Source organism: Ziziphus jujuba, chromosome 8 (assembly GCF_031755915.1).
Source record: "Ziziphus jujuba cultivar Dongzao chromosome 8, ASM3175591v1".
Lineage (NCBI taxonomy): Eukaryota > Viridiplantae > Streptophyta > Magnoliopsida > Rosales > Rhamnaceae > Ziziphus > Ziziphus jujuba.
Window position 1 is genome coordinate 24483035 of NC_083386.1, and position 22439 is coordinate 24505473.

General features: G+C 31.6%; 3 protein-coding genes across 16 annotated transcripts in view; 1 reads left to right on the forward strand and 2 right to left on the reverse strand.

The window, feature by feature from the left end:
* Window positions 1–1508: 1508 nt before the first annotated feature.
* The window catches only part of LOC107414702 (chloride conductance regulatory protein ICln), a 34599-nt gene continuing 13668 nt past the window's right edge, over window positions 1509–22439 (reverse strand). The window contains exons 5-7 of the mRNA XM_060819512.1: window positions 2115–2177; window positions 1912–2006; window positions 1509–1694 (exon numbers count right to left, since the gene is read on the reverse strand). Coding sequence (XP_060675495.1) covers window positions 1623–1694; window positions 1912–2006; window positions 2115–2177 — 230 coding nt within the window. The 3' untranslated portion in view covers window positions 1509–1622. The remainder of the gene's footprint in view (window positions 1695–1911; window positions 2007–2114; window positions 2178–22439) is intronic.
* LOC125421600 (glutamate receptor 2.7-like) lies at window positions 2901–6937 on the forward strand. Its single transcript, XM_060819538.1, has 4 exons — window positions 2901–2905; window positions 3266–4662; window positions 5117–5431; window positions 5528–6937. Exons 1-4 carry the CDS (start codon window positions 2901–2903, stop codon window positions 6016–6018), a joined length of 2208 nt encoding a protein of 735 aa, XP_060675521.1. The 3' UTR covers window positions 6019–6937.
* Window positions 14391–21065, reverse strand: LOC112491084 (large ribosomal subunit protein eL6y). 14 transcript variants are annotated; one of them, XR_009640342.1, is made up of 7 exons: window positions 20492–21065; window positions 20292–20391; window positions 19370–19479; window positions 19036–19256; window positions 18286–18373; window positions 17546–17797; window positions 17107–17380 (listed from the first exon to the last, which is right to left on the reverse strand). XR_009640342.1 is itself a non-coding variant. In XM_060819513.1 (3 exons), exons 1-3 carry the CDS (start codon window positions 20463–20465, stop codon window positions 18368–18370), a joined length of 294 nt encoding a protein of 97 aa, XP_060675496.1. In that variant the 5' UTR covers window positions 20466–20484; the 3' UTR covers window positions 17891–18367. The 14 variants fall into 14 exon arrangements, 1 of the variants encoding a protein (XP_060675496.1); XR_009640334.1 differs by having other exon boundaries at window positions 20288–20391; window positions 20492–21050; XR_009640343.1 differs by lacking the exons at window positions 17107–17380; window positions 18286–18373 and adding an exon at window positions 14391–15164 and having other exon boundaries at window positions 17546–17661; window positions 20288–20391; window positions 20492–21058.

Here is a 22439-nt window from a genome sequence, read left to right on the forward strand (position 1 = left end):
AAATATTTTGTTCCTATAAAACATGAATAACTAACTCCTTCAACAAATCTAAACTATTAGTTTATCACTCCGAATTGAAAAATATAAAATATATATTAAAAATATCCAAATTTTAAAATCATATATGTCTTTTATCAGAATTTTGTATATTATAATAAAATATCTGGACTTTTATTTATATTTTTGAATCAGATTGAAGAAAGTTTGTTTCTTTGCAATTTTTCATAGCTGAGATCATATAATGTAAGCTCAAAATCTCATTAAAAAAAATTAAAATGAAAAATAAAAATGAAATTACAAAACAATAACTGAATATGCTACCTTTTTCCCATAACAATAAAGAAAAAATTTATAACCTTAGGCTATTTATGTAATACCAAAGAAAGATATCTCTTTCACAGAGTATTTGAGAAGGAAGTACAACATAAATAGGATTTTATTTCATAATTAAAATGTCTGAAAATAAAGTAGAAATACAATATAACAAGGATTTTATTTTAAACATTAGAATTTTGCTAAGTAGATGGGGCTGATATGTTGTAATGAAGTTACATAGGATAATGTCAAATAAAACCTTTTTTTTTTTTTAATCTTTTATGAAAATAATAAATATATGTATATTTAATTTTTTGATTATTAAGGTTACTCGAAGGCATGCGTCATACATAGACCACAAGAACAAAAATACCAAAAATGTTTTAAAAACCAAAACATTTATCTTATACCATACCATATAAATTAGAAAGAGAGATGATTTAACTTGGGAAAAGATTTAAAGGAAATCAGAAGTTCATAAGCCTAAATTACTGAGCTTTAAATTAATCCACTTTAGTAGAAATAAGGGAATGGGACACGCTTGGACAGATACATTAGCTAACAATCCGAACTCATTATGGGCCATTTATGAGCTTGCTTTTAGAGAAATTAAGTATTACAAGATTAACATATTAAATTTAATTTCTGTAATAAAAGAATATATTGAATTTACTAGGTTCATATTGCATATTCCCTCAAAAAGTTAAAAATAAACGTTCATATTCCATTTTCTATTTTTTTTTTCCCAAGAAAAGAAGTTCACAATGCATGCATGAGTCCTTGGCATGTTGGGATACTGATTAAACATCAACATTACTTGATTTCCAAGCCTACTATGAATCGCTCTTAACAAATTTGAGGCTGTTGTAGCAAAGTCATACAACTTTGGTACACTGAGGTTCTCCAATATGTAAATCAAACATAGTCTCAGCAGATTAAGGTGTTTTAGAGAAATTCATTAAAGAGAGTAAAAAAAAATAATAATAATCATAATAATAAAAAGGTGGGGGTGGGGAAGGGGAAGAGAGAATAAAAATATCTTCACCATCCTTGTACGAAAATTTAGTGAAGAAAAACATGAACAAAGATACAACGTTTTAGTTTGTAAATTGTCAGAAATAAAATGGCATCCCTTGGAGATGTGATGGCTTCGTGCCTGAGTTCGATTCCCCATCCACAGTAACAACTAATAATAATAACAATAATAATTTTAGACTGCATTCAAAAATTTTATTCCAAAATAGAAATAACGAACAGTTATATTTCATAAGTAATATTCCATATATGTTAAAAAACACAGAATAGGCTCATTGATGAGCACTGTCAGTATGATGCTCCATTTCTTCAGCATCCTCAAAACGCTGATCGTTGATCTGAAGCTGCAGTTTACCATAAAATGGTGATCAACGGCACATATTTGTAACTTAAAAAAACGGAACAGTGAAAGTTAAAAGGGAAATCAGATCTAATGTGGATGGGTTTAAACATTAAAAAAAAAAAAAAAAGATAAAATGCAGATTAACTCTTTTCCAGTTGAATTTTAACCATCAGCAGGAAAACTTCAAAACAGTGTAAAATTCAGATTCCCAGGCCTACCTCCAGTACTGTCCGTGCTAGGTCATGATCCCCATTAGATTGACCAATTGAGTTGGTTGAATTTTGCGACAAATGCCAGTCAGAATCTTCATCTTCTGGAAATATGAACACGTTCAAACAATTATTTGACATCACCTTATTAAAAATAAAAAAAGAATGATATATTTAAATGCAAAAAAATCAGTTACTCGGTTTATTTATACCTGCAACCTCATCCTCCATCTGACTAGCGCTAAAAATCCAGTTATGCTCTTCTCGATCTTCCTCTAAGCGTAAAATGAAGTGCATAAATCTAAGCATAAAAATATATAAATTTAATTTTAAAAATTCAATATCAAAATTTTAAGAATAGATATTTTATTCTACTATTTAATGAATAGATCAAACATGCTTTAAAGAAAAAAAAAAAAAAAAAAACATAGGTTAGACATGTGGACGACGAGGGAGGAATTATAATTATTGTAAAAAGATATTATTATAAATGATATTAAAAAAAAAAAAAAAAGGTGTCCTAAAAGCCCATTGCTTCCCAAATTTAATCATGAACAGCTTGTTCCTAGCTAACCATTATTATAGGGAAAAGAGGTTCGGTAACCCTGGCCCTAATTTGACTTTTAGGACGGTTAAAAAAGAGCAATTTAATTATTAATTATAATTAAGATAATGTAAAGACTCTTCCTTATATGCCCTAGAGAAAAATATATATATATATATATATATTGCTTTCTTTTTCTTATAATTGGGAAGTCAGGATCTATTTAACGAACATGGCTGGCTTCTTTATACATATACCGATTTGGTGTAAACAAATTAAAATCCGCGTCTCCATCTTACTAGTTACTACTGCCCTCCACCAATGGTTAATTATTTTAATTCCTCTCGTCGTCAATCTCGTGTGGAGCTGCAACATGCTGCTTTCATTTTAACTCTCTCTGTCTTTCTTTTTCAAGCCAAGCCAAAAACGAAAAGAAAACCGTGTCCTTTTATCGATGACGTGATGGAAGAATGTACACATATACATATATATATTTTGCCCATTTTATACTTCATTTTTATTAGCTTTTAATTCTAAGATATTTCTCCATATTCCCCAAATAACTTTGACATCTTAAATATTTATCTTCCAGATATATCTATTCATTTTAATTAACTTTTTGCACATTAAAGTTAATTTTAATCATTCTTTATTAGTTTAATTTAATTTATATTATATTTATAAATAAGGGTATATACTTTTCATTGTAACATGTATTATGCATATTCCAACTACAGAGGTTTTTTTTTTTTTTTTTTTTTTTTTTTTTTTTTTTTTTTCTTTGCGTTGAATTTTCTGTTCACCTACTCTGCCACATAGGCAATTTGCTAATCTAATTTCATCTATCTATGTTATATACGAAACACATGCAGCTCTAGACCTGATAAAGAATGCACAAGTTAAAGCCATAATAGGGCCTCAGACATCCATGCAGGCCAATTTTGTTGTCGATCTTGGTGAAAAAGCTCAAGTTCCTATCATATCTTTCTCAGCTACCACACCCTCTCTCAACACCAGGAGTTCATACTTCTTCAGAGCTACAGAATGCGTAAGAACTCAAATTAAAGCCATTACTTCACTGGTTCAAGCCTTTGGATGGAGACAAGTCGTCCCTGTTTATGTGGACGACATATATGAAGAAGGACTAATACCTTCTCTCACTGAAGCTCTGCAACAGATCGATGCTGGTGTCCCTTACAGGAGTCTCATTTCTCCGAAAGCCAACGAGGATCAAATAGAAAAAGAGCTTTACAAGCTGATGTCAATGCAGAGCAGAGTTTTCATTCTCCATACGTCTTCTGATATGGGTTCTAGGCTTTTAACAAAGGCAAAAGAGATTGGTATGATGGAAGAAGGGTATGTTTGGATAATGACAAATGGCATGACTAATAATCTTTTTCAATTGAAATCCAATTCTTCGATCATGAATTCTATGCAAGGGACATTGGGTATAAAGACCCATGTCCCGAAGACAAATAAGCTTAAAGACTTCAGAGCTCGATGGAAGAGGAAATTTCGGCAGGACAATCCAGACAGACATGATGTTGAACTGAATGTTTTCGGATTATGGGCTTATGATGCTGCCATAGCTCTGGCTAGAGCAGTTGAAGAGGTTGGGATTGGAAAGTGGGACTTCAAGAAGGACAACAATGTTTCAGAAAACCAAAATACAGACCTTGAGTCGTTTGGGGTTTCTCAAAATGGTCACAAAATCAGTGAAGCATTAACAAGGGTGAGATTCACTGGTTTGGTAGGAGATTTCAGATTTGTCAACAGGCAGTTAGATGTTTCAACTTTCGAGATAATCAATGTCAATGGTAATTGGGAAAGAGTGGTCGGATTTTGGACACCCGAGAAGGGATTGGTAAGAAATTTGAGTTCGACAACCACGAGCAACAAAATGAATTTGAGAGATAATTTGGGACCAATTATATGGCCTGGTGAACCTTCATCAACTCCAAAAGGATGGGAGATGCCGATAAAGGGGAAAAAGTTGAAAATTGGTGTTCCACCCAAACGTGGTTTCAATGAGTTTGTTGACGTGAAATATAATAATGCAACAAGCAGAACCGAACTCCATGGCTACTGCATAGACGTCTTTGAGGCCGTAGTGAATGCTTTGCCTTTTGGTCTTGCCTATGAATTTAGTGCGTTTGCGAAGCCAAATGGTGATATTAACGGTACTTATGATGATTTGGTCTATCAAGTGCACCTTGGGGTATGTTTCTTTTATCCTTTTCCTATATGTATATATATTTTTCTGGTGAATTTTTTCCAATGTAGTGTGTATCTAATATATAATATGATGTCATTCCCACTATAGTAACATGTAATAGGATTACATATAGTATAGTTATGCTATATTTGGTATACATACTTACATTGTGATAGGATATGACTCATATCATATATTATTTGCATTACACGTAATTAAAGGTCTATCTCATAATGGTAAAATTATATATATATATATATATATATAGCTAGAAAATGGAATTTATGCACCTGGGGATTCTTTTGGGTACAATTTTTAAACCAGCTGTGAAAAACAATTCCTATATGTATATGTGTATTAATTTTTATGTTTGCTACAGTGGAAAATTTATTTTTATTTTTATTTTTTATTCTTTTATTTTTTGTCATTGTAATACTATAATTTTTTTTATCTGCGGAACTTCGATGCTGTGGTTGGTGACGTAACGATTAGATACAACAGATCCTTGCATGTAGACTTCACACTGCCATTCACAGAATCTGGTGTGACAATGATCGTTCCGGTTAAAGACAAACGGAGCAAAAACCCATGGGTTTTCTTGAAGCCTTTGACATGGGATCTTTGGGTGACAACTTTTTGCTTCTTTGTCTTCGTCGGTTTTGTTGTTTGGGTCCTTGAGCATCGGATAAGTGAAGATTTTCGAGGTCCTCCTTCACACCAAATTGGCACAAGCTTCTGGTTCTCCTTCTCAACCATGGTCTTCTCTCATCGTAATTCCCGGATCCTTTTTTTTTTTTTTTCCCACGCCACATGTTTGTAGTGATGCCTACATGATTAATTTTTGAATGATTGTCTTTATTTTACAGTGGAGAGAGTGGTTAGCAACTTGGCGAGGTTTGTGGTAACAGTATGGATATTTGTGGTGTTAATACTGACTCGGAGTTACACTGCAAGTCTAACCTCACTTCTAACAGTCCAACAACTCCAGCCAACTGTGACGGACTTAAACCAGTTGCTTAAAAACGGAGAGAATGTGGGTTACCTCAAAGATTCTTTTGTTTTAGGACTTTTGAAAGGTCTCGGATTTCCCGAATCCAAGCTTAAGACTTATGAATCCTCGGAAGAATTAGAATTATTATTTAAAAAGAAAAAAGAAGAAGGTGGGATCGCTGCTGTTTTAGATGAATACCCCTACATGAAACTCTTCCTTGCAAAGTATGGCTCGAAATATGCAATGGTTGAACCCTCATTTAAAACTGATGGCTTTGGCTTTGTAAGCCTTCTTAATTACTCTCTCTTTCTCTTTTATCTATCTATCTATCTACATATATACATATATATATATATATATATATAACTATTTTCTTATCGTGGATTTAGTATAATATTATCGTGTCTGACCTTATAAACGACTGACAATATGTGTGTGTGTGTGTTTTTCATATAGGTTTTTCCAAAAGGCTCGCCTCTCGTGCCAGATATTTCAAAGGCAATCTTAAATGTAATAGAGCGAGGCACAACAAAGGAAATAGAAAAGAAATTGTTTAGGCAAGTAACTAATTACCAAGACTTTAACTCACAAGTTTCCTCAAACGTTCTTGGTCTTGAAAGCTTTTGGGGTTTATTTCTCATTGCTGGAGTTGCTTCACTCTCAGCTCTCATAGTATTTGCGGCTATATTTATCTATCAGCAAAGGCAAATCATCACTGATTCTGATAGAGTGGATTCAATATGGGAAAAAGTACTCGAAATGTTAAGAATCTACGACCACAAGGACTTGAGTTCGCATACTTTTAAGAAGAATGCTGAAGTTGAATAAGACAGAAGAGAAGGTGATCATGTGGTTGATGGGGCATGTGAAGCCTCAACAGAAATCAACTTGCATCCCAGTCCATCTACTTATTCAATCCACACAGTTCAGTCAGACTTAGCATTCTTAGGAGAGCAGGAAACTCCTCCCAGAGAATTTGGAAGTACAAACCAACCAATTTCTGATATTGAACTTGGTTTTGTAGCACACCAAGAGACACCCAATTACAGCTCCTGAAACCCATGGTAATAATTGATCAAACAAGGTAATCTATTGTTTTGTAGATCATTAGTGTACAAGTAATTTGCTCTAGTTCAAAATAGAGGGATAACATGTAGATAAGGTCCATGTTTTTTTACATGTATATTTTACTTGGAAAAAGAATGGAATCTCATATACTTTGAAATTCTTGATCTGAAATGGTTTATGGGATTGATCTAACAGATTTTCATGAAGAACTTGATTGTTTAATAATGCTGCTTATGAAAATGATTAACTAGGCTTTATATGTACACACAGAAATACTTTCTTGTATTCTCACTTCCCTGTCGGATACTTGGGATTATGAATTATTAAATTTGTAATGGGGTTTCCAGAAATTATTATGAGAAAGGTTGAGAATATAATAAATGGGCCATTGCACTTGTTCTCTTGGTGAATAATGGGCCATTACACTTGGTCTTCTTTACAGGGCCTAGTTTTATTTTTAGAATCTGCAGTGTGGAAATAAAACTCACACCCACGGGCTCATCAGCTACGAACAGTGTGGAAATAAAATTGTCCATTCAAATAACGTGGTAAACGCCGCAAGGATTTCCAATGATAGGTCATACTTTTATTTTTGTTTTCTTTCTAATGATTTTTTTGTATATGTTTCAACATATCAATAATTAATATTGCCCCCCTCCCCCCCCCCCCCCCCCCCCCCCCCCCAAACCAAAAAAAAACAAATCTATATTTAGAATGTGGATAAAATTAATACATTAACCTAACAATTGTGTGATTTTATTGCAACGTTTCCTGGACTGTTCAATTGCTAATTAAACATTCTGATAATTACATAAAAATGAAATAGAATCGGTGATACATGGAAGATGGAACTTTGTTGCCAAAAAGCACAAACCATTTCTCCAACAATATGTAAAAAGAAAAGCCCAAAAATTTCCATATTTAGGCCATGGTTTGACTGTCCATAAGCACAGTCAGGTGTGTGCTGGTTCACCATTAACCATGTAGCCGGACCATGGCTTTAACTTTTAGGCTTCATAATCTCCCTCCTCAAAAATAACACTGACTCAATCTTTTATGCCCCAGGAAAGAGAAAGAGAATAATTACCCAAAAATTAGTTAAAAATAATAATAATGATGATTAAAAAATTAAAACAACCCTTTACGCATATATTAAAGTATTTTATTACAATTATTTTTTTTTTCCAAACATATAATAGAATCTTTTTGTTTTTTTTTGAAATAACATATAATAGAATCTTGAGCTGAACTTTTTTTTTTCAAAGATTTTGAATGTTGACTTTATATGGGAATATAATGATAATGTTTTTTTTTTTTTTTTTTTTTTTTTTTTGGTTGTTGTTCGAAATTGATATTTGCCGCTGGGTGTTGAGACGTGCAATATGAAATCAACTACTTTCAACTATGTAACCACTATTCAAAACTAGTATAATATTCAAGATCAATCATTTTTATCCTCTAAAAAAAAAAAATAATCAATTATTATTATTATTTTTATGAATATTCGGTCAAGGTCTCATGGTCGTGAAGTTTTCCCATCATCGTTTATTCAAAAATTGTCATTTTTTTTAATATCAAAATTAGGAAGATTCAAACTTAAATTTTTGTCAAAAAAAGAAAATTATCCCGAAAAAGACCAAAACATGGATGTTTAATGGGGAAATAAATTACAATATGTAGCATCAAAACTTTTCTGCCCCCATTAGGAAGAATAAAAATTCCACACCATCCAGCATAAATCGAATAGTCCTTATATTTTAATTAGACTAACAATTATATTTTGACTGAACCTAACCTGCTAATCAATTCAAACTTAATTTAATGATTTATGTGTTTGCATGAGTTTTAAATCTTATTAGCACATATACTTATTTACTTGACTAAATTTATACTGCTAATCAAAATTTATTATTTAATTAATAAATTCTGTGATTAATGATAAAACTTTCATGCTCGCCATCTTATATTTTCGGAGTGACGATAAAAACCGGTTTTAGGATATTTTTAAAAGTTATTCTATAAAAAAAACCATATTATATATTAATTATCATCCTTTATTTTTCTCCCCAAAAAAAAAAAAAAATTATCATCCTTTATTACTATATCGTATTAATTATTGTATATGTATAAATGGTAGTGACCATGTTAGTTAATGTAAATAAATTTTTATTTTTTTTAAGCAAAAGTTAAACAAATTAATTATGACAGTGATGTTATAATTGTTATAATCATATTTTTATTATGACAACGTGATTGTTACGGGTAAATATTTTTTTGTGGAAGAGAATTAATAATACGTGTAACAAAGAAAAATAGACTGACTTGAAATTTTTTTTTTTTTTAAAAAAAAGAAGAAGATAAATTACATCATTGAAAGGGCGAATGTGTCCTTTGATTGAAGAAAATTAAGACGGTTAGAAAAATCAGAACCGCGAAGACCGAACCGCACAAGTAGCTTCCAAAGTCATGGTCATAGAATAAAATTAGTATTTATTTTATTTTCTTTTATTTGGTTTTCTTTTTTGTTTTCATATCTTTATAAAAATAGCTTGAAGTAGAGTTTCTGCGTAGTTGCTTAATTTTACAACGCTTTTGGAAAGAAGATGAATAAGAAAGCTACTAGAACAGGCGTTTCTTCTTCGCTACTCTTCTTCATCTTCGCCATCTCTATAGCGACATTGTTCTCTGCAGACTTCGCCGCAGCACAAAATACGACAACAACGACAACAGCACAGCCAATAAGTGTGGGTGATTGATTTCGAAAGATGGGTTGGAAAATTGGGGTTGAGTTGCATAGAAATGGCGCTTTCCGACTTCTATGCCTCTCATGGCTATTACTACGAGACCAGGCTTCATATCAATCCCAGGGATTCGAAAAACGACGTAGTGGGAGCTGCTTCTGCAGGTTCTTTCTTTCTCTCTCTCTCTCTCTCTCTCTCTCTCTATATATATATATATATATATAGTATGTATTTCCTTTTCTTCTTCGTGCGCAATATTTCTGATTTCGATTGTCTCTGGTAATAAACACCGTGAAAAAATGATGAAGAATATGCATGATTGAATTTAGCGTCAGCTGATACCGATGAAAGAAGAAGATTGATTTATTATTATTATTATTTTTTTTTTCTCCCATTTTTTCTTTACGGCTTTCTTTTTTTTAATTTTTTTGGTTAAGAGAATAAACAAAATAATTAAGTCACCGTTATTGACCAACTCTGAATCGAAGTATCCGCTTGTGGAATGTGAAAAAGCTTAAATCTCATCGTGAAACAAATCGTGTTGCTCGCAGGTTATACTTTATCTTTAGAATCTTTTGAGTCTTGAAAAAAGCAGGGATTTAATTGGTTAGAGAGTCTATTTTGCAAGATGATGTAAATCGTTATTTCAGTTTTTAATTAAGTTTATTTTGCTTAAAAAAAAAATAATTCTAAGAATTTCCCAGGGTAGGACTGTATATATATGTGGGCATGAATGGGGCTGCATGTGATTGCTCATAATTAGCTTTGGAGCCATTTTTATTTATATATTTTTAATTATAGAATATATAAAGTATTTAAGAAGAATATAATTGATTTCCCAAATAAAGTAATTTTTTGCTTCTGATACCCCCAAGAAAATACTTTATCCTACAACTAAAATATTCAAGTCTCCCCTAAATTATAAATAAAAAAATATAAAAAACATATTGCCAATAAAAATATTTTACTCCATTTTATTTTTTGTATTTTACTTAAATATGAGTGATAGAGATTGATGATTTTGTTTTTATTTTATTTTTTTAAAACAGAATTATGTTTATGTTTTTTTTTTTTTCTTTTTTTCTTTTGTCATCTGGTTTAGTTGTCTTCTGTTATTCATCGAAAGGATATACTTTGATCATTTTATATATTACTTGTTTTATTTTATTTTATTTTTTAAAGAACTACTATTTTGCTTACACTTTAATTAGTTTCCTATTTTCTAGTTTGATATTTACTTTATTACTTTTTTGAAAAAATTTACGATGATTGCCTCTATTTGCTATATTAATGTATGTATATATATTTCTAGTAGTACCAGCTTGTAAATTTAATAATTAACCTAGAAAATGTAATCCATATATTAACTATTGGAAATTTACATACAATTTTACAGAGTTATCCATATATTTAACTCAAAAAAAAAAAAAAACTTGAGTTTAAGTGAGAATATATATTTGTGCTCATTTTTTAATAATAAAAGTATCTTAATTACTTTATTAACTTGTGAATTTTTTAGACATTAACCTGATAAAAAAACATTATTTTTAACGCCAAAAAAAAAAATGATGAATTAATGTGTATGTTTGTAGTGCTAAAATTTAGGTTCAGATAGTTGCAAAATTAAATCATGGAGTGGACCCCCCAGAAGACTTTGAAAAGGTGCAAATTATGGGCGTAATTTTTTTTTTTAATAATTAAAGTTATTTGAACTCAAAACTTCAGATATAACTAAAGGAGTGTGAATGTTACTTTTTATTCCTTTATTTTAAAGATATAAATTCTAAACTTTTTAAAAGAAATAAAAATTCTCTATTTTGAAAAATTGGAATCCCATGAATGTATATAAGCTTAATTTTAGAAATTCAATATCAAAATTTTAAAGACGATTAAGGATATTTATCCATACTGGATCTTTTTTATTTTACCCTTTAATATCCATTCTCACCTTAAAAAAATTATAAATAACTTCCATATCTTTATTTTACTTCCCCGTGCGTCCTGTATTCCACTAAACAAAAAAGAAAGATACCTTAGTGGGTTCCCATTTCTTAGAAATTGCAGAGATTCTCAATGAGTTTCTTTTCGAGCCTATCCACAACAAACAAGCCAATCAAACATAAATGATAAGCAAACCAAAAATTCGAAGGCAATAATTTTCAAGTGCTTATTACCAAATAATAATCACTGGTTAGAGAAAGAATGAGAGTTGGGTTTGCATATTAAAGGTCTTGGAAATGAGGCGAAAGTGGACACTATTGAAGAATCTCAGAGATAAACAGAGAGAAAATGCCGAAGCAAAGCCAATAGCAAGTTTGACAACTCTTGTAGAAGGAAGAACAAAAGAAGAGTGTGTATAGAGTAGGGTCGTGTGGGATAAGGAAGCATGTGCCACACTTGCCTATATTAACCCAGGAGTTCTGGAAACATCCAATATCTCGTCTTCTTCTTGTTCTTCACCATGCGAGCCTCTGTTTTTACAAAGTTGACAGCTGAAAATAAGTGGGGCAAAGCTGTTAAACTAAAGGTTACTGGTAAGAGAAAGAGGAAAATTGGATTTGAAGTGTGGGAGGTGGGACATTGGTTAGAGAGAGAGAAGTTGTACGTGGTTTATTAAGGAGTCTCCACATTTGCACAAATTTCTATCATCAAGTTTTGACAGTCAATCGTAGAATTTTCCTCCATCCGGATCACCATATGGCCTACCACCATTCAATTCATTGATTCATCCGCCAGACAATACCGTTTGTAGAGAGTTTATAACCTTTGCCCAAGCACACTTATCTTGGTCCAAGAAAGGTTTCAATCCAGAACCAATTAATTTTATATTGAAATCTCAATTAAGCTTGGGCAAGTGGGCTTGAGCAGAGGCTCAACACTCTATACAAGATATATATATCTCTTTGTGTCTCATTAGATCAAACAATGTTAGCCCACTTTTTGTGCCAATTTGAGAAATTTTTCAGAACTTTTGAGGTTTTTTCTCCTTAAGATCATTGAAAAATGTATATTTTACATGTTGTTGCATTTAACACACATTAGGAGACTTGTGGGGACCAAAAAATTGATAAAATGTGACAACCATAGGGGTTTCGGTAATTACCGATGAAACCTATGGTAATTTTTCCAGCAACTACAAATTGATTACCGTAGGTTTCATCAGTAATTACCAAAGGCCCTACGGTAATCAAATTTTTGTGTCAATTTGAGAACTTTTTTAGAACTTTTGGGGTTTTTTCTCTTTAGGATCATTAAAAAATGTATATTTTGCATGTTGTTGCATTTAACACACATTAGAGGACTTGTAGGAGCCAAATAATTGGTAAAATGTGATAATCATAGGGGTTTCGGTAATTATCGGTGAAACCTACAGTAAATTTTTCAACAACTATAAATTGATTACCATAGGTTTTATTGGTAATTATCGAAGACTGTTTTATTGGTAATTATCGAAGATCCTACAGTAATCAAATTTTTGTGCCAATTTGAGAACTTTTTTAGAATTTTTAGGGTTTTTTCTCTTTAAAATCATTGAAAAATGTATAGTTTACATGTTTTTGCATTTAATACACATTAGGGGACTTGTAGGGACCAAAAACTTGGTAAAATGTGATTACCATAGGGGTTTTGGTAATTACCGATGAAACCTACAGTAATTTTTCCAGTAACTACAAATTGATTACCGTAGGTTTCATCGGTAATTATCGAAGGCCCTATGGTAATAAAATTTTTATGCCAATTTGAGAACGTTTTCAGAACTTTTAGGGTTTTTTCTCCTTAGGATCATTGAAGAATGTATATTTTGCATGTTGTTGCATTTAACACACATTAAGGGACTTGTGGGGGCCAAAAAATTTGTAAAATGTGATAACTATAGAGGTTTTGGTAATTACCGATGAAACCTATGGTAATTTTTCCAGCAATTATAAATTGATTACCCTAGGTTTCATTGGTAATTATCGAAGGCGCTATGGTAATCAAATTTTTGTACCAATTTGATGAGTTTTTTAGAACTTTTGGGGTTTTTCTCTTTAGGATCACTGAAAAATGTATATTTTGCATGTTTTTGCATTTAACACACATTAGGGGATTTGTGGGGGCCAAAAAATGGGTAAAATGTGATTACCATAGGGGTTTCGGTAATTATCGATGAAATCTACTATAATTTTTCCAGTAACTACAAATTGATTACTGTAGGTACCAAAGGCCTTACGGTAATCAAATATTTGTGCTAATTTGAGAACTTTTTCAGAACTTTTGGAGATTTTTTCTCTTTAGGATCATTGAAGAATGTATATTTTGCATGTTTTTGCATTTAACACACATTAAGGGACTTGTGGGGGCCAAAAAATTGGTAAAATGTGATTACCATAGGGGTTTCGGTAATCACCGATGAAACCTACGGTAACTTTTCCAGCAACTACAAATTGATTATCGTAGGTTTCATTGGTAATTACAGAAGGCCTTACGATAATCAAATATTTGTGCCAATTTGAGAACTTTTTAAGAACTTTTGGGATTTTTTCTCTTTAAGATCATTGAAGAATGTATAGTTTGCATGTTTTTGCATTTAACACACATTAGGGGACTTATGGAGGCCAAAAAATTGGTAAGATGTGATTACCATGTGGGTTTCAGTAATTACCGATGAAACCTACGGTAATTTTTCAAGCAACTACAAATTGAATGCTTTCATTTATTAATGTCATTTTTTCTCTTACTTTGTCAACAGTTATCATTAATAAAGCTAGATTTAGCATGTTCTTGGTGGAAACACACACAATTGAAGTTGTTTGATGGAATTGTGGTGATTCTTTTATGACGGTGGACAAATGTCAATTACCGACGATGCATCGATAATTACCATTGGGTAGTAATAGCGTCCGTGAAACAATAAGAAACCTACAAAAAACTGAACACAGAATGATATTTTAAAAACATAATACGACAGATGACTTTGCCAACATAATAACACATAAAACCAACGTCTATTATGCCAAAACACATGTTAGCGGTTGAGCTACTAATTGCATTCCTTACTACATTGCATAACACACGCATATTGTATAACATGCCCCCATTGTCTTATTATAGCGTAGAGCAATTTATGGTCCATCGGTTGAATGGTGCTGTTGCTTGGTAGTGCTATCAAGAGGTACGGCAGCTGAGCATCGGCTGCTGTGACCAATCTGTTTGCATCTCCCGCATCTATATTGAAGACGCTCCTCTCCTTGAGATTGAATCCTCTTCTTCTTGGTCTTCCTGACTGTTTGCCAATCTTAAGTGGAAGTACAAGCTGGTTTATGACATCATCTCGAGCATGCCACTGACATTTATCTCCTAGTGGATATATGGTTTTTGAATATGCATCACGAAATGAATCAAATGAGTAATGCGCTGAATGAAGGATATATGGAGAAATATGTCAATGCTTACATGCTGCAATGACATGGACACAAGGAAATCCATCAATGTCGAATTCCTTGCATGAGCACGTTTTATTTTCTAAGTTGACTACTCCAACGAACGTGCCATAGCCAACAATTTGAAACTCATATAAGTTCAATGGAATAACACATAAGCCTCTGCCATTATTTGAGCGCTGTTGCATGATATTTTCCAATCAATTAGTAATAGGAATTTTCATTGCAGCTGCGTTATTTCGACGTTCATACCCTTTGTTGATTAATTCTTCAATAATGTCTGCAAACAAAACAGCTCAAAAACATTACAAACTCTAGTATTGCCCTTCCTTCTCATGATAATTATAGCAGACCATGCCTTCAAATGCAAGGAAAAACAACTGCTAAATTATAACAAAACCAATATAATATCAACCAATATAATATTAAACACAGTAATCACATAATAAAAGCATTAAAAGTTAACTAAAGAGTATAATTATGGATATTTAGATATCACAAAACATCAACAGCAAGTAAACTTCTCATACAAAACATTTAATATGTCCCCAAGAAGATAATAATCATCAAATGCGGCACCTACCATGGACCTACCAATAATCCAAACCACAATAGCTGTGGTCTTTGTGGTCCTTAAAATTTTGAATAGAAACATAAAGTGAAATAGCTTCATCATATCATAATATGTTGACAACACAAATAGAATAATCTTCCACCAGTTCCTTTCACCCTAAAGAGAAAAAAATTCATCCCACATAACTCCTGACAGACATAGTGGATCAAGTAGAATAAGATGTCAAGTTTGTGACACATGTGCTAAATCATAACATAACATTAGCTTGAATGGATACAATGTTGACATTGTGGTGATTTGTGGATTATTTTGTTCACGATCATAAATATAGTTACATTTAGCATGTCTTTCGTATACAATAACATTATCAAAGGTGTCAAATTCAATTAAGGTGGTTTGCTTTCAAAAAATGGAAAAATTAAATATACCGACGGAATGTCAGTAATTACCAATGGAACCGCTGTTAAATTTTCGAACAAGCAAGTGTTTCGTAATTACCAATGGATCGTATGTAACGAACAAAGGTTGTAATTTTCAAATGGAAATTTTCAAACCATTTATGGATTGTTGTACATAAAATCAAACCAACATATAACTTGTACTTTTGTATCATGTCAAAACGTGACAAAAAATGAATCCAATATAAGGGGAATATATATACGTATATGTACAAATATATATATACACATACTAAAAATCTTTAAACGAACGTACACTTTAATTACATATTTTTGAAGTCTATGAGCTCCACAATGAAAATTTTCAGTTTTTTTGTTATCACAAAAGGTTGGGGGTATGCAGGGAGACTGAACTGCACTGAAGGTGGTATTGTGTTTTCTACAATGGTTGGTCAGTGTAAAGAAAGGCTGAAAGGTACGTAACCAACAAAAGAGAAAGAGAGAGGGAGACACACAGGATTCATTGAATGTGGTAGCAAGGAGAGGAAGAGAGAGGGATAGAAGTTAATGAGGATAGACGAGAAATGGGAGATGGTAAAACAATTTGTTTAAATATTTTCCACTTTATTCGACAATTAATGAGAAATGAGGGTAGATGAGAAATGGGAGATGGTTCCATTTATTCGACACTTTCATATCCATTTATTTAAATATTTTCCACAACTGCACAATTAATTTCCTCTTGACTACTCTCTTAAGGACATACTGCCATGGAGCCGCATTTTAAAAGAGATTGGAAGAAGCTTTCCACTTCTCAAACAATATAGAGAATTTAATAATGAAATTGAGTCCTTACACTTCATCTTGACATGAGAATCATATAGAAAAACTAAAAACTAAATTTGAATTAGCAAGCGAAAAATGTAAAGTGTTTTATGAATAAAAACTAAAGAATATTACAGCTCCTACAAAAGGCTGTGTTGGTATCAAATCCATGGTGTAATTGTTTAAAGTGGTATTATTTCTTAAACATGGAACTTCTTTTAGCTTTTTACATTGAAGTTATACTCACATTTATGTCGATTCATAATCATGAGATTACTGTCCAATCAAAGACAAAACAAGTAGAAGCAGTGCATCATAATGAAAGGCTAGTTTTAGTTTTAGATAAAGCCTGAAAAGCATAGACTACATCCGTCAGTTTTTTCAAGTTAAAAAATCATAAATGTAAATGTAATTATGGAAAAAACTGATAAAATTGTAACTATATAATACCATACCACGATGAATGTTGAACGTACATGAACAAGTGCTGTCAAAACTGATATACTAGCAAAGAGAAAATATTTAACCAAATAATACACAGACAATCACGTTTATCTAGCCAATGCATTGAAACTAGAAGTAAGATTTCAATGTGTTCCAAGTATATATCTTTCTATAATATCAATTCAACTGAGTGAATTTGTTTTAGCTGCAAGATGAATGAGTGCTCGCTTAAGTGGTGCGAAGCCTCTTGTATATCTGCACAAAAAGCTGCTTGTTATCAAATTTGGCTTCTCTACATTAATTCTTTCATGTTTAAGCACAGCCACTATGTACAAAACAACAAAAAAAAAAAAACTTAAGCTTGAGCACAAAGAAACAGCGCAATTCAAATTTCCAACTATAAATTATCATATTCTATACCTTGAAGCCTTTGGAGAAGGGAAGCAGGGGAACCGAACCTCAACATTTCTTCCTTTTGTCTCTCAAGCTCATGTAGCTTCTCCTCCGCAGCAGCCAACTCTGTTGTTCTCATAATTCTGCACCGTGTACCATACAAACAGGAGAAAATGTTTCACAATCAATACAATAATTTCAACACCACCTAAAGAAAGCAAGATAAATATTGCTTGATTTCTGAGCTCCATAATGCATGGTTCCTTTTCCAAGTTCTCCCTGTGAGTTTAAATAAATTCAGGATCTGTTTCTCCATGCATAATTCAATTATGCTCGAATGATTTAAATATATATATATATATAATTTAAAAAAAAAATTCTAGTAGATATCTCCATGCATAATCCAATTGTGCATGACTAATATAGCAAAAACTAGTAGATAACAAGAAAAGAATAACTCGCTAGCTACAGTCTTTCTTTGCGAATTTCATCTTTAAGCTGATAATTGTCAAGTTGCAAAAAAATATCTAGGAAAAACAATCAGAACATAGACTCAAGTATCACAATAGCGAAACTACTATATATTGGGAAGGCACAAACCACCATGCTCATTAATAAACCATATAAATCAAGCACAAAAGTCATTGTATTAGCACAATACCCAATATTCACTAACAAGTGTTTTAAAAAGGGGTTGATGCATGCACTTTATGCACTTAAGTACTACAGACAGATTCCCAATTAAGAGAAAAAGCTTATGTAGGTACATTATTTTGAATTTTAACTTGATCGAGCGAAAGTAAAAATTGATGGTATGCATCCTTGTCAGACAAAAGCTTCCTTAACTCGTCAACACTAAAATATATCCAATGAAAAATAAGAGAATGATAAATATTAATCAATAATATTTAACCCAACTGCAAAATAACATATCAAAATGAAACAAGAGAATGATAAATATTAATCAATAATGTCTAGCCCAACTGCAAAATAACATATCAAAGCGTAAAACGTAACAATAATCAAATTAAATATGAAGTTTATGACTTTTACAAGGATGATTAATATTTTCACAAATAGCAAAATAGATTATTTGTCAACTGGGCTTTAGAAAAATAAAATTAAATGACATAACAAGTGTGTAAGTAGAAATTAGTTTTCTGTTCGTAATAGAAAAGAAGGGAATAAGCAAGTGATGATGATACTATTAGAACAGTTTGATAGAATACATGCTTGTCTAAAGATTAATTAACCTAGTTCCATAAAGTTATATAAGTAATAAATATAAAATTTAGTCATGAGCATGACCAACCTTATGTCTTATCCTTCAAAACAGCAATTACACCCACAAACCATATAATAGATGGTTTGATTGACAAAAAAATTTATATTATCATAATTACCAAAAATTTGTATTATCATAATTTCTACACAAAACCACCAATAAGCCCACTTCCTTTCTATACAAAATGACTACTAGAATATATTTGTATTCTATTCTATTTTCGCTCTATTACCTTCAATGCCCATCAAAAAGACCTTAGATTTTCTTCTCGTTGAAGCAAGCAACCAAAGAAGCAAGGCATACCATAATTATTCATTCCAACCCATATCCCAAGTGGCATATCAAATGCAGTCAAGCAATGAGTGGTATCAAACACCACTACATCACCAAATATCTTATATGACTTGATAGAAGATGCATATGTCCAGACAATGTTCTATAGTTGCTTGTATCCTGTAGCAAGCACACACACATATATATATATATAAACATATATGATCATTTAGAAAATCTTTTACAACTTCATTTAAACACAGACGTCGAAGCAGAATTATAAGGACCTTTACCTGATTCCAAATTGGTTCACCAGGAGGTCCAATGACTATGGTTTCGTTGTTCTTTTTGCTGCGTATGACTTGGACCCCTAGGCTTAAAATAACGTATGGATCGGTCTTGCCTGGAAAGAAAATTCAAACTAAAACTTCAAGAAGAACCAACAAGAGATATTTGGGTGAATATTAACCAGATATGTACATAAATATCAATGCAATCCAGTCAAGAATAATATGATGCAAAATTTTAAACAAAACACAAATCAGCTAAAAATCTAAAAGGAGCAAACATATCAATGACTAAAAGCAGCTAAATTTCACTAATACATAAAGCATAATGGAATTATCTTGTGAAATACATCTAGATAAAAGCATATAGTTGTTACCACAGAAGAAAAAATATGAAATGGTTTTCGGTTTTCATCTCCTAAATGCAGGGTGGAAGCATAAAAAGGAAAAAGAAATAGACACAACTGTTGTCCATTATCCTCATTGGAAAGAGAAAAACAATATGATCCCACAAAATGGTTAAAAAAGAACCTTCATTCTTGCAAATTAGCATTTCCATAATTTTGCAAGACATATAATAGCAAATGTAATAGATCAACAAAATGTCTATTAAAGAGAGGACTTGCATATGGTAATTTCAATTCAAAAATGCACATTCCACTATCTGGGAAAGAAAATTTTGAACCGAACTGTTAAGAATAGTTGAAATGAACAAATATATAAAAATAAAAATAAAAAATAAAAACACATAATTTAATTCCTATTTATAGCAATTGACTACTCATTTCTAATCAGGGGAAAATAAACACAAAAAAAAACAAAAACAAAAACAAAAGCAAGAACATTTGGCAATTTATTGGAAGCAAAAAAAAAAAAAAAAAAAAAAAAAAAAAAAAAAAAAAAAAAAAAAGAAAAAAGTCTTACCCACCAAAAGCAAGCCGGATGAAAGTTGCTTCAGGAATACAACTCTCTTCCCTTTAAATCTCCTAGCCAACACAATCAACACCGTCCGCGATGTAATACTCATCCTGAAAAGTTCACAGACCCAATTAACAGAACAACAAAAGCCAAATAACATGTAGCCAAAACGCATTAAATACATTATTTAAAAAAAAAAAAAAAAAAAACCTTTTCGGAATTGAACCCGAGCTTGGTGGGCTTGTGCTTGCGCTTGTTGACAAGCAGTTTCTTGACGTCATCAATGGGGTAGAACTTGGGAGGTTTCTGAGGTGGGATCTCTGCGGCAGGCTTCAGATCGTGGTGAGGGAAAACACCGTCTTTTTTGGCCTTGATATCCCAAAGTCCTCTCTTGTGGTACATTTTAGACCTTGAATACTTGGTTATCAGAGAGATGAAACGGGGATGTTTAGCAAAAGAGATGAGCCAGCTTTGGGGAAAGGATGATGAAGGAAAAGAGAAAAGTCGGATGAAGAAAAAAAAGAAAAAATAGAAAAAAAAAAAAAGAAAATATTTAATTTGGATATAAGGGTATTTGGGAATTATTAAAAATTGAAAGGATAAAAAAAATAAAATACCGGGATAAAAATTGCTAAGCTCATTCCTCATTGGTCAAATTCCCCCTCGTTTTATTTTTGAGAATCTGCAGTACTGGGCAAACTCAAACCCACGGGCTCATCAGCTACGTACAGTGTGGAAGTAAAATAGTCCATTCAAAAACACCGCAAGGATTTCCAACGACAGGTCATACTTTTATTTTTGTTTTCTTTCTAATGATGTTTTTGTATATGTTTCAACATATCAATAATTCATATTCCCCAAAAAAAAAAAAAAAATTTCAATATTTTGAATGTGGATAAAATTAATATATTAACCTAACAATTGTGTGATTTTATTGCAATGTTTTCTGGACTGCTCTATTGCTAATTAAACATTCTGATAATTACATAAAAAATGAAATAGAATCGGTGGGTTATTTTAATACATGGAAGTTGGAACTTTGTTGCCAAAAAGCACAAACCATTTCTCCAACAATATGTAAAAGGAAAAGCCAAAAATTTCCACATTTGGGCCATAGTTTGACTGTCCATAAGCACAGTCAGGTGTGTGCTGGTTCACCGTTAACCATGTAGCCGGAACATGGCTTTAACTTTTGGGATTCATAATATCCCTCCTCAAAAATAACAATGACTTAATCTTTTATGCCCCGAGAAAGCGAAAGAGAATAATTACCCACAAAAAAAAAAAAAGTGAAAGAGAATATGTTAGAAAAAAAATAAAATAAAAAATATATATAATAATAATTAAAAATTAGTTAAAAATAATAATAATGATGATTAAAAATTAAAACAACCCTTTACGCATATATTAAAGTATTTTATTACAATTATTTAACAAATTAATTATGATTTTGTTTCATTTTTTCTATTCAGTGCAAATGCAATATGTTTTTAGTGAAAATTGAATCCAGCATGTAGTGTGTAATATGTAAATAATAATAATTATTATTATTATTATCTTTCACCAAGTAATAATTGAATCCCACAAAAATTGGGTTGCTAAGAAATAATTATTTCAAAAAGTATAATTAATCCTGGTATTAATGAAAGAATCTTGATTTATTGCAACCTTTATTATAGCAGCCATATGTGCAACAAACGAAATAACACATTCCCCGAAAAAACAAAATGCCACATATGAAGATGGGGAGAAATACGTGGGGGCAAATATTATCCCATTTTAAAATGTGTTTTACGCTTATTCACCTTAATATTCCTTAAGCCTGTGAAAGTAGCTCCCTTAGAAAATTTGCCTTTAGCGCATGTTGCAGTAAAGAAGGTGTGACATTGTTGGTTGAGGTTAATATGGTTATTTTCTATTTTATTGTATGTCTGGTAATTATTCCAATATTCTGTCTCTATATTTTAAGGTTTTTGCTAATTTTGTAGTTTTTCTAATTTCTAGAATTTAAAATTAAAAAGGATAATAATAAAAAAAAGATTGGCCACAAATAAATTGGAGATGCATGCGTAGATCATCGATCAAAACACAACAAGACTATAGGTTACCAACAAGCTTAATTTTTTCTTTTTATTATTGTATGGAACTAATTATTTAT